At 33.6% G+C, this 12673-nt stretch overlaps 3 protein-coding genes across 3 annotated transcripts; 2 read left to right on the top strand and 1 right to left on the bottom strand.

Annotated features, from left to right (window-relative positions):
• Positions 1 to 559: 559 nt before the first annotated feature.
• LOC111419644 (glycine, alanine and asparagine-rich protein-like) lies at positions 560 to 1812 on the top strand. The gene is made up of 3 exons (XM_023052480.2): positions 560 to 717; positions 780 to 1051; positions 1288 to 1812. Exons 1-3 carry the CDS (start codon positions 687 to 689, stop codon positions 1777 to 1779), a joined length of 795 nt encoding a protein of 264 aa, XP_022908248.2. The 5' UTR covers positions 560 to 686; the 3' UTR covers positions 1780 to 1812.
• Positions 1813 to 1873: 61 nt separating this feature from the next.
• On the top strand, positions 1874 to 2622 carry LOC111419651 (uncharacterized). Its single transcript, XM_023052494.2, has 2 exons — positions 1874 to 2074; positions 2124 to 2622. The coding sequence occupies exons 1-2, from the start codon at positions 2042 to 2044 to the stop codon at positions 2604 to 2606; spliced, it is 516 nt and encodes a 171-aa protein (XP_022908262.2). The 5' UTR covers positions 1874 to 2041; the 3' UTR covers positions 2607 to 2622.
• A 2424-nt stretch (positions 2623 to 5046) lies between these two features.
• Positions 5047 to 6321, bottom strand: LOC111419641 (glycine, alanine and asparagine-rich protein-like). The gene is made up of 4 exons (XM_023052477.2): positions 6263 to 6321; positions 6077 to 6121; positions 5740 to 6017; positions 5047 to 5679 (listed from the first exon to the last, which is right to left on the bottom strand). Exons 2-4 carry the CDS (start codon positions 6108 to 6110, stop codon positions 5152 to 5154), a joined length of 840 nt encoding a protein of 279 aa, XP_022908245.1. The 5' UTR covers positions 6111 to 6121; positions 6263 to 6321; the 3' UTR covers positions 5047 to 5151.
• Between the last annotated feature and the right edge of the window lie 6352 nt (positions 6322 to 12673).

Genomic DNA, 12673 nt, shown 5'->3' with positions numbered 1-12673 from the left:
AAGGTATGATTCTATATGATTTATAAGTTTTAAATTAAAAAAACAATTAATTTAATGTAGTCTTTTATAAAAAAGCAATCCTAACAAGACCATAACACAAATTCTTACTTATCTTAGAATCTTGATTAATCTGCCCATTCCTGAAATAGTTACAAAAACCAATTGAGTTCGAAATACTCTAAATACTAATCTCCAAACAAAGAAATCTGTGTCAACCACATACAAAGAAAACGATAAAAGATTGTAAATGTAAAGCGATTAAATGATTCTTAACGATCTCGAAGCAATGAGACAAAATTTGAAATTCTGTAGAGAAGAATGCGAAAATACAGAGAACGAGAATTCGGTCGGAGTTTCTTCCTGATTACGCGATCGTTTACAAAAAAGGCTAGCTATTACCCAAAAATGCATGTGGAGCAGGTCCGAAACCGCTTTTGGAAAATTTCTTAGATCTGGTCGATGTGCGGAACTAAATAGCAGGATAACGTCTGACAGCCAGGAAGGAATGTGGCGAGTTTTCCTACACGCTGCTTGCTTTCCAAAAACACGTCTGCCCGGATAGGGAGAAGAAACTTCTTCTTCTGGGAACGAGCTATATAAAAACCAACTACACATCGTCAAGTTCAGTTACAAATTCGCTTTCGATATCTATCGGTTGTTATCTAGTGTTCATCAATCAAGTAAAGATGTTGGGATATTTAGTACTTGTTAGCAGCGGTATTACAATAATTTTAAAAATTTTAATCTTGAACTAACTTAATCTTTTATTTTATTTTTAGTCGCTCTAATTCAATGCAATCCAATTATGAAACCAATCCATGTTCCCGATAAAGATGTCATTGGCGCCGAGTCGGGACATTTCAGTTCGATTGCTGTAATTTCAGGTCACGAAGAACATGGAGGAGGAAAAGGATTCAGCGTTGGAAGTGGATTGAGAACAATTGCACAAGGGTCCGCAGATCAAGCTAATAACGCCGTTTTAAATCAACACGCCGCAGCCAAACAAGCCGCGTTTCAAGCTAAAAGTTCTTTAGCTCAAGCAGCAGCTGGAGTAAGTCTATTAAAGTTAAATAAGTTATTAATTAATTTTATTTAAATAGAATGATTTTCTTGTTAGGAATCCCACAATTAAAGATCCTTACATTTTATCAAACGTAAACGTAACCGTAAACATCCAGTTTGTAAAAGTACCATCCATATTAGTGAAGTTTCATTACATCCCGTTTAGGTCTAATTACCCCTCGTTACTTTCTCTTTCAAGGTTAACAGTATCTATCGTATTTTCAGGCTGCCGCTACCGCTCAAGCTGCCTTAGTTGGGAAACAGATTCTCGTACAAAGATTAGAACAAGAATTACGTGAAGCTCAATCTGCTTTAGAAGCTGAAACTCAACAATTAGAACACGCCCAAAGAGCCGCCAGTTCCGCATCGGAAGTCGGTCAATCAGCTCAACAGCTAATCTCTTCTTTAAATTCGGCTTTAAATAGCGCTCAAGCAACAGTAGCTCATGCTCAACAAGCTGCTGAAGCAGCTTTAGCAGAATATGGATTACAACAATCGATGGTGGCTAAAGCTAAGCAGAGAGTTGGTAATTTGGCCGGTCAGTTGCATAGTGCCCAAGTTGATTTAAAGGCTACTCAACAAGCCGCTCAACAAGCTGAAGCGGCCGCTCAAATTGCTCAATCTAACGCGGCTAGAGCCGCCGAAGCTGCTTCTAATGACCACCAACAAGAACACCATGGATTTTCTTCATCCGGTTTAGGAGGTTTCCATCATTAAAAATAATTATTATAGTTGTTGTTGCATTGTATTATTTTTTATGTAGTTCTTTTTATAATTTTGCATTAAAATAAAGTTTATTGAAATTACGTCATTTTTCTTTATTGTGACATAATTTTGACCTTTTTAAACATTTGACATTAATATCTCGTAACGTTTCAATCTTTTATCGTGCCTTTTTTTGGACACTATAAGAGATCCTGAAATATTTCGAGATAAACATCTAAATTCTTTTTTTAAATTATTCGTTCATCCCCTAACAATGATTCGACAACAATTTTCGATGCCATCACAGGTTAAAAATAACTAACTTAATTTCTGTCGTGACATTATTTAATTTTTAGTTCAACAATCATACATTTTTCGAAGAAAAGCAACAACTCATTAAAAAGCTAAAGGAACAATTAGAAGATGCCCAAAACGTTCTGAAAGGTGAAGAACACCAATTATTGCAGTACGAAAATATTATTAACACTGCAAAAATGGTTGGACAACAGGCGAATAAATTAATTATTAATTTAACGGCTGCGATAGCTGCTGCGAATAAAACAGTTGCTAGAACGAAACAGGCTAGTGAAAAAGCTATGGGCGAGATTATTCTACAGAAAAAAGTTGTGGAAAAGGCAAAAGAAACAGTTAAAACAATCAACGAACAGTTAAAGAAAGAGGAAAGATCTTTAACAGACGTTAAAGTTGTTCCCGATAACGAAAATCCTGCTTTGTTGGTGGTTTTTGATGATGATATATCGCTGAATGATGATTCTGATTCAGAAAGTGATTCCTCGAGGGCTGCCTACGAAGCTAACATTCGACGCGTGTTGAAATAAAATTTATTTTACTAAATATTTGTATTTTCTATTATAAGTTACAAAAAATAATAGCAATAGTCACATTACGATTATTTCCGGTTCTTGATTTCAATTAATTCCTAACTTAAAGTATTTCGAACATATGAACAAAAAGTGTATTTGTCTGATTTAGTATAACTTACTCGTCTGGACACCAACCTTAGTTGAAAAGAGCATGTAAAGAAGAAAAGAGCAGAATTGGCCCTAAATACGGACAGCTTTATTGGCTGAGTGGAAGTAACTCTAAACATTCAATTTTCAAAAAAATACTGATTTGCAATCTGACAATATGATACTATGGCATTTCTAGAGCTGTGCCAGTGACTCGAACATCAAGTATATTCAAATGTTTCTGAATATATTGCTACGATACATAGTTAATGCAACCTGGTATATGCAAAATTCTGATAAATATTGGAATGGATACATGGTATATGGTCAATGCATTTATGAATTGGATTAACTGAAAAACATGAAGCTAGTCTTCATTTCAACAACAATGCAGAGACTCTTCAACTGCTGGACAACCAACACCACATCTGAAGACTGATGAGAAGAAAACCATGTGATCTTTTGTAGTGTGTTGTATATAATAGGAGAGCATTGTGTGTGAGAATAAAATTAGAATACATCACTGGATGGACTCTATAAGTATATAGTTTTAAGAGTTGAAATAACTGCTAATAACTTCTGAACGTGGTCATGAAAAGTGTAATTATGTCTGTATGGGTGGGTTTTCGATACACATACTTTAAATTTGAGTGCTTCGTTTGTTGAAACAAACTCAATAGTATACTAAGATATCAGAAAGGAGAGGTCAGAAAGTTCTTAGATAGGTATATCCAGCAATTATTAAGCATATTTACGCACTTTAAGGCATATACTTCAACATTTCAGGTTTTCCTGAGATATTTAAGGAGTTCTGAAAAACATAAACATTTCTATAATCATCCAGAGAACTGATAACTACTCCTAGTGAGAACACCTCGTGAGAGTTCTAATGTTTCTAATCTATCATAAACATGTTTCGAGATTTTTTCTTCATTACAATAAAATAGCAAATATCTACCTGAAATCTAAACCGGTTTCTCCAAAGACTGGCTTCATGATAGAGTAAGTTTTTCTAAACATAAGTCATCTAACTAGAATTGAAAGATATGTAGCAGAATTCTGAATAACTACGTTCCACCATCTTAGCTAGAGTTTAATACGAAAAGACTTAACATGCACTTCACTAGTGAGGGGGTTCAAAATACAGAAAAGTGCACAGAAAATCTATCCTTAACATAATACATTAACAACATAATATTATAAAAAACGAAATAGGAGCAGCAGATTTTTTCTTATAGAAATACTGGAACCATCACATTGCTCAATGTATTATCAATCTTCAAAGTAGGTAAAAAGACTTGATCAGAACAAAATCAGAAGAAAATTCAATGTTCAGGTCATTTTGAATGTAAATGAAGACAAGAAACTTAAAAGTTGTGCTGATAGCAAATTTTTCCTTATTAATACAACTGCAAAAAAAGGATAATTTGGTCATCAAGTTCTAGGTGCTGCACTCCAGAGTCTTCGTGAAACTACCAAAGCAATTCAATATGAAAAGCTTTGCATATACAGCAAGATAAATAAATTGGAAATTAATTACACCAATTTTTTTATTTCTGCACAGGGATAACATGACATGCTTGAATTAGATATTTCGTGTGCATCATGCACTTATCATATAAATAAATATTGGAATTTTCGTGTGAAATTATTTATTAGAAAGAAATGTGAGAGAAATATGTAAAATATTGTTTTATATATGTATATTGATTTTTAAAAATTAATAAGTTTTTTTAAGCACATCTCCTGAAAAGTTTGTTCGTCATCATAATTTAAAAACGGCGATAATTATAAATAGTATTTTTATACATCACTAATAGTATTGTTAGATAATGTTTCTGCAAGTGCTTTCTTTCGCAAATATTCAGAATATTTTATTCTTATAAAGCACGTAATCTATTGATACAATAATTGATGTAACATGCTGTTTACACAATCACACACCAAACGTATATCCAAGAAATAGAAATGGACATTTCTATATACAGCATAGATAGCATTTTTCTAATTGTTACAGCAGGAGGATTTACTGTTAAGAGTTCGAAATGCCTAATTAGTTTAAAGAGTATTTCAAATCACCACAAGACTCCATAATAAGAATATGTAGTTGCATTCCTCAAAAATATCATGAATTTATTTTGTGGTTTATCTTATATTAAACTCCAAACAGTTATTACGATTACTTCCTGATAACTAATAAATTAATTGTTAAAATGAGCAGTATTTAAGATGATTTCATTAAGCTCTAATACTTGATTTTGAAAACTTATTGTTTGATAAGTTATTAATGATGAAATAAAACAAGAAATTGTTATCACAATTATAATAAGGTATATTTGCTATAAAAATAGAAAAAAATTCATTTACAACATATCTAACGACGTATCAATTCACTATAAAGTGATCAATCAGTTTAGTGGTGGTAACCGCCGAGGTCAGCTCCAGACGATGAGAATCCTCCATCGGAAATTCCTCCGTAGTCTCCACCGTGTCCTTGCGATTGACTGGCAGCGGTAGCTTTTTCAGCGGCTTGGGCGGCGTTAGATTGGGCAATTTGAGCAGCGGATTGGGCTTGTTGAGCGGCGGCTTCGGTTGCTTGGAGATCTGATTGAGCAGCTTGGAGCTGTTGTCCTAAAGAAGACAATCGTTGTTTGGCAGCGCCAACCATAGCTTGTTGGGACCCTAATTCGGCAGCGGACTCTTCGGCGGCTTGTTGGGCGTGGGACGAAGCTCCTTGAACTGCGTTAAGGGCGGCATTGATGGCGTTGACTTGTTGTTGGGCTTGTCTGGCGGCTTCTTGGGCGGCAGCTGCGGCTCTTTGGGCTTGTTTTAATTGTTCGATTTCAGCTTGGAGTTGTTGGTGAGCTTCAGCTACATCAGCTTCGAGTTTTTGGACCAAAATGTGTTTGCCAATCAAAGCTGCTTGAGCAGTAGCTGCAGCCTTTTTAGTAGAAATACAAAATTAATTATTAATGATAATTAGGTGGAATTGTGAACTTACTCCAGCGGCAGCTTGTGCCAAAGTACTCTTAGCTGCAAAAGCGGCTTGTTTAGCGGCGGCGTGTTGGTTGATAACGGCATTGTTGGCTTGTTCAGAAGCTCCTTGGGCAATGGTTTTTAATCCACTTCCAGCGGAAAATCCTTTTCCACCACCACCACCTCCGTAACCACCATGTCCTCCATCATCAAGAGAAATTGACTGGTAATGTCCACCGGCGGCTGGTTTGCTATCTTCGACGACTACTCGCCTCTTTACGTTACCGGAAGAAGCAACCGCAACTAAAAAATAATTGCGGTTAGTTTTATAGAAAGGAGAAATAAAAGGGGTGGTTACTTACAGGCGCAAGCAATAACAATCAGAGATTTGAACATTTTTGAAAATTCTGGAAATGATAATTTGGTTAGTTGGTGAAATGAATCTTCTTTGGTAGATGATTATTAATTAGAATTAAAATCCGTAATGATTAATATGAATAATAAAGTCTACCAAAAGAAGATGTAATTTTTTGAAATGGCTACTGTACCGATGTATTTTCTTAGTCACTACACTGGATGATGATGTGATCTGCTACTGACTCTGCTTTTATCAAAATCTCTATATATACCCGAAGACGAAACGGTTCGTTCGTTTTCATGGGTGGGGTCTTTCATCTGCCGGGTTTGGAGAGCCATAATCCGTGCAGAAATGTTCCCCTAATCGAGAATGTTCCGCAGAGTTAGATACGTGCGCATCGTAATAATCTACATTCACTTTTTACGGATCACGAACAAACAATAGCCCCTTCGTTTCGTTACATTTCTTAAATTTGAGTGGACGTAAAATTTCGGCCACTCTCTCATAAATTTTAATAAATCGGAAGTAATAGTTAAATAAAAATTCTTTCTTCCTTTCAAAATACTTAACTTGATGAATCACTAAACCAACTTCTCAATCATTTATTAATTCAACATTCTAAATTATGCATCAGTTAAAGTCGAAAAGATAAATTGAAAGAGGTGAATCAGCATCGATTTTTGTAACATTTTATAGCTTTATCTTTCGTAAAGTAAAACCGCAAGATTTTTTTTATACAATTAAATGTCGAATATGTAATTGTTCCAATTCCATTGGTAAATTTAACAGAAATAAATAGCGAACATCTGTGGTTTAGGAACACACATTTTTATAACAGTTTCCGTTCACTTCCCGTTCACCACAAACGGTCTGGTTTCGGTTAAGTTTCGTTTCTGTATACAATTTTTTCTGTTATTGTTCGATCATGATGGTCTTTATTGAAGCACTGACCCACATCGGTTCGCATAAAGCTAATGCGATTTAAGGTTGATCTATTGATCCAACATCAAAGAATTCGCTTTCCCATCAACCGCATGTATGAGGTAATTATTTCAAACCTTTACGATATCGTAATTACTTTAATAAAAATTATATTAATAAAAATGTTTTGAAGAAAAAGTAAATTTTGAGTTATATAAAAAAAAACGAAAGTTAAATGTTTAAAACTAAGTTTTAGAAAGCGTATATTTGTTCATTTACAAGATTAAAATCATTAATTTGTTTTTATTGTACGCAAACGTTAATGCGACAGTTGGTTTGAAATTAATTTTTTTTTAAATTATGAAAACTAAGGAAATTATGAAGGAAACATTCCGCGAAAGAATTGAACTCTCGATGTGCTTCGTATGGCACGGAATATATTAAAATTTCCACACCGTGGTCAGTTGGGTGATTCATGTAAAGATCAGAGAAGCTCGCAACTTTCTTATTTCCGCCGTATATACATATGCAGTTTGGAGATCTCCGGTTAGATAAAAGATAAATTGCCCAATTCCGTTTCACAATAATTATAACGACGCAAGCGCAAAATTCTATATATACCTCTTTCAACGAGATAAATGTTTAATTGACCGCTATATTATTATACCCAATTATGGGTTTACCACCTTAATAGATTACCATGTTAATTTTATTAAAGCGAGATCGAAACAAGATATAAATACAAAAGCTTCCGTATTTAAACTTGGGACACTTATATCGAAATTGCATCTTAAATACCATTTAAGACAAACAATCAGCAAATTTAATAAATTGTATGTTAACATTTGATTCTATCAAAATTTATAGATAAAAAAGAAATTAGGTGACTGTACTCAAAACACATTACATATACAAGAAGTAAGGAGGGATAATTATGTTCCAGAAAATTGCATTTACCATTATGTAATACCAATCGATCCAAGAAAGCGCACGAAATACATGTGTCACAATTTCATCTTGTTCTAAGAAGGTAATATGAACAAAGACTGCCGTAAGTTTCTTTCCTAGCAACAACGAACATGACCAATATAAAACGACCCACTTAACACCGTGAAGGTTGCAATTTACTTTATTCCCATTTTCTAATAAAACAGTGTAAGGTTATTATTACTAATATGTAGAAGTCGAACAAATAGAAAAATAATATAAAATACAAAGTGCTTATTTAGGTTTGAAGAGGCGGGCCTGCTTTACTTTCAATTGACGGCGACGTCTTCTGACAATCACTTGAAACTTTGCGTTCTCCATTGCTTTCCTGCTTTTCTTCACTTCTAATCTTCGACTTCTCTTAATTGGTGGTTCACCTATTTCCTTATTGTCGATTGATGGATCGCTTATTGAATCTGATATGCAGCGCAAACGTTTCATTGGACGTTTTGTAATATTACGTATATAGTACATCCTATTCATAGTTTTATTTGTGATTATATGACGAATTACCTAGCTAGTTGGTGACAAATGTTATCAATTTTGACGTCTATAATAATAACAAAGTACGAATTACAACGAATACTATGATTTTAAAAATTTCAAAGTATGTAGGTGAGTTTAATTATGAAAGCTATGTAAAAGTAAGCCATATATCGCCAAAGTACATAAATGACTTTGAAATGGTTACCAATGGTGAGATCTTCATGTAATAATAAAGACATAATAGTTTTAATAATTAATGCATCATTGACAACGTTTAAGTTACAACGATGTGTCACCTTTCAGTACAAAAATCGTACTCGTCTTCCCAGCGAACACCGCCACCATACAATACATAACGCACTCATTTATACTCACTAGTAACTATTCTAACCTACTTAATAATTTGTTACTTCTACATTACAAGTTAACTGGGTTTTCTCTCGAAGTTGTTCGATGAAATGATTTTTTATAGAAAAGATGTAAATTAAGCAAGTCTGCAATCTGTCCATGAAAACAAAATAAGCACAGAATAAAAATATAACAAAATACAGATAGATTTCTTAGATACTTTTGGGATGAAAAGTTCTTATAAACAAATTAAAGGTAAAGAATTGGGATGGTGATGAAGAATGAAAAGAATTTTCATCAATAATATTTTATAATACCTCAATTTAGTAATTATGCTTTTTAAACTTCCTTTTCCATGATGTAATATAAAATATGCGTTTATAATGTTTGGCTTATGTTTGTTCGTATGACACAGAGTTTTAAATTCTTGGATACCGAGCATTACTGTTTACTCTACTTTTAGCAATGGTGTAAAGATTCCTTAACTACTTCAAACCACAAGTTTGTTTGAACCTAGAGAAAGTGGTTATCTAGAGGATAACTCCAAAAAAAAAGTATGTTTCTTTTGATGTAAGAGAACTCCGATTATTTTCTGATAATTGTCCAGGGCAAAACAAGAATCACTGTATAATAATGCATGGCCTCAACTGAAAGTGGAAGGTTTCAAAAGGTGCAGCAGTATTACCTCTTGCGAGGACATTCTTTTTTGCCCTGTGACAGAGATTTTGGAGTAATTAAGGGAAGCTTACGGAAAGTTGATTGAGTTTATGATGTCCATACATCCACTGAACTTATTATAACTTCTAGTGCCAAAAACGCTTGTACTGTAAAGGAAGTTGCAACAGAAGATATCATAGATTATAAAAACTGGTGCCCAAAAACATGTGCCTCTGATGAAACTGAAAAGCATTTTAAAAATTAAAGAGTTCCATTTTCAGTGTCAAAATAAGCCCTAGACCATAACCGAGCCTAAACTGTATCACATTTACTTTTGATGGCTTTCCTTTCCAAAAATATGAAACTGACTCACATCACTGAATAATATGTTTTTCCAAAAAACCGGAGTCTCTTTTTGGTACTTGTTTACAAACTTCATACGCTTTTATTGTTTTGCCTGATGTTTGTGATACTTTAGTTGCTGCTTGAGCTGCACTTGAAGTGCCTATTATTCTTCGTGATTTGATTTCTTCTTAAAATATGAGAGTGTGGCTATGAGGTATTAGCCAACATAATAATAAAATTATAAAATTAACTTTTGGCAGACTTTTTATTTTTACGTCTGTTATGTTTTGCATCAAAAACAATTGTGTGCAAATATAAAAATAATAACAAATGAAATACAATTTTTATGTTTTTAAATGGAGCTGCTGCCACAGCACGCTACATCCACTTCCCCTCCTATAAAGAAAGAACAGAAAGAGGGATAACATTTAGTCAAAAATTTGAATTAAAATTTAAAATGTACTTTTTTAGTTTTATTAATTATTAAATTGTTGACTTCAGGAGAAACGTTTTCGTTCAGAAAGAAAGCCGGTTTCAGCAAATCGAGGCTTACATTTATTTCTTTACTGTCTTTCAATACCACGAAAAATTTTGAAAATCTCTTCAACACTCTGAAGGGACCTTCGTACCTAGGAGACAACGTAGGTTTAATTTCAGTAATTTTAATAAAAACAAAGTTTGACCTGAATAATTCTTTGTGAACAAAAGGTTTTTGGCTGGAATGTATGGTTGACTGAACTGGTTTAATGTCAGCAAAAGATGATTTTAAACGTGATAATAATGGTTCAGTTTCAATTGATGGCTCGGTAGGTAAGAAAAATTCTCCTGGTAATCTGAGTTGCTGACCATAAACCAATTCAGCGGATGAGCAACCTAAATTCTCCTTTAGGGATGACCTGAGACCTAGGAGAATCAAAGGCAAGTCATTGTTCCATTTAGTAGAATTACCTCGAGCAATAATCGCTGATTTCAAAGTACGGTGAAATCGTTCAATCATACCGTTACTTTGTGGGTGATAAGCAGATGTGTGTATTTGATGAGTACCTAAAAATAATTGGAATTTTGAAAATAATAGTGATTCGAATTGTCGTCCTTGATCGTGAGTGATCATGGTAGGAATACCGAAACGGCTGAAGTAATGCCTGAAAAGAGTATCTGCAATAGAGGCTGCAGAGATATCTTTTAGAGGAAAAGCCTCTGGCCACCGTGTGAAACGCTCAATGACTGTGAGCAGATAAGTACATCCAAGAGATGGAACAAGTGGGCCAACCAAATCAATGTGAATGTGTTCAAATCGAACTTTTGGAACTTTGATTTTGAGAATTGGCGATTTTGTATACCTTTGTATCTTAACTTTCTGGCATTGTAAACATGATTTTGTCCAAATACGAATTTGTTTCGACATATGAGGCCAAAAGAATTTTGTTTTTATTAAATGAATGGTTGCTCGAATGCCAGGGTGAGATAAACCATGAAATGTTTGTATAACTATTTCTCTAAATTGCTGCGGAATGTAGATTCGCGGAGATTCCGTTGATATTTCACACCATAATTTGATATCAGGTAGCGTTGTGGGTTGTAGCAATAACTGATAGGGTGTTGTAGTGTGAGTGTGAGAAAATTGTTTATGTAGTAGGTTCGACAATTCGATATCTGTGACTTGAGCTTTGTAAAGTGTAAGTGTGTCGGGGTACTGAGAATTTAGGGATTCAATATTTGTCCTGGACAAAGCGTCTGCAATAATATTGGAATTTCCCTTAATGTATCTCACATCGGCACATCATCTACTGCCAGATTCCTATCTAAAACTATTACTAGAATTTTAAGAAGATTTTATCTCTCTGTAGTGTGCTGTGGCAGCAGCTCCATTTAAAAATAATAACAAATGAAATACAATTTTTATATTTTTAAATAATAGTTTTATATAGCAATCTGGCAGTAGTAACTACACCATTCTCATACCAAAAAATATGAATTTCTCCTCTCGATCAAGAAATCTTTGAGTGATATGCTCTTAGAAATAGCTCTTATTATCATCACTTTCTGATTAAATAATAATTTCTCTAGAAAACGAAAATATTCTAAAGAGTGGATTATAAGAACTCAAAAATTTCTTCGATTTTTTTGCGTAAATTGTGGTTTAAATTCCAAAGTGTGCCTACAATTCATACGTACGAGGTTAGTTAGAAAAATGTCATTCACTTTATTCCTGAGTGTAAAGATGCAGTAAAAGCACAAAAAAGGATAGCAGCTCGAAAGAATTAAGTTGGATTGCTTAGCTGGTGATGATATTTTGAAATAAGACCAAAATTCAATGACTAATATACATAAAATAACGTTTTTTTTTTAAATAATATGATTTGATTATAACAACTGTAATATTAGTAGTGATTATACAATAATATTTATATCTTACAAAAAATTTTGTTATTAATATCACCTCTTTGAAAGCAGTTTTTAGAGATTTGTGACCTACTAAGACAATAAATTGATCGCTCCTCTATAAAATGTCGAAAATATTTGAATGATGTATAAAAAGCAAATAATTCACGATCGAAAGTAGACTAACGGGTCTGAGCTGGAGAAAGTTTTTTTGAAAAGAATGCTGTAGGTTGAGATGCATTATTGATACATTAGCTATTGATGCCAATAGAAAAATTGGAACCAAGTACTGTTAAAGATTTTATAAGACTGTTTGTGCGTTAAAGTTAGAATTTTAAAGACAATTTTTTGCTGTACTAAAACTCCTCTCTGAGTCGATCTTTTATGTTTTGAGATTAATGAACTTTTATATACATATAGCTGTTATTTCAAAGTATATTCATATTAAGTGATAAAAATGTTTCCAAAAACGTAG

The sequence above is a fragment of the Onthophagus taurus genome, chromosome 7 (genome assembly GCF_036711975.1).
Source record: "Onthophagus taurus isolate NC chromosome 7, IU_Otau_3.0, whole genome shotgun sequence".
In the NCBI taxonomy this organism is placed as follows: domain Eukaryota; kingdom Metazoa; phylum Arthropoda; class Insecta; order Coleoptera; family Scarabaeidae; genus Onthophagus; species Onthophagus taurus.
This window is presented reverse-complemented; position numbering and strand designations above follow the sequence as displayed.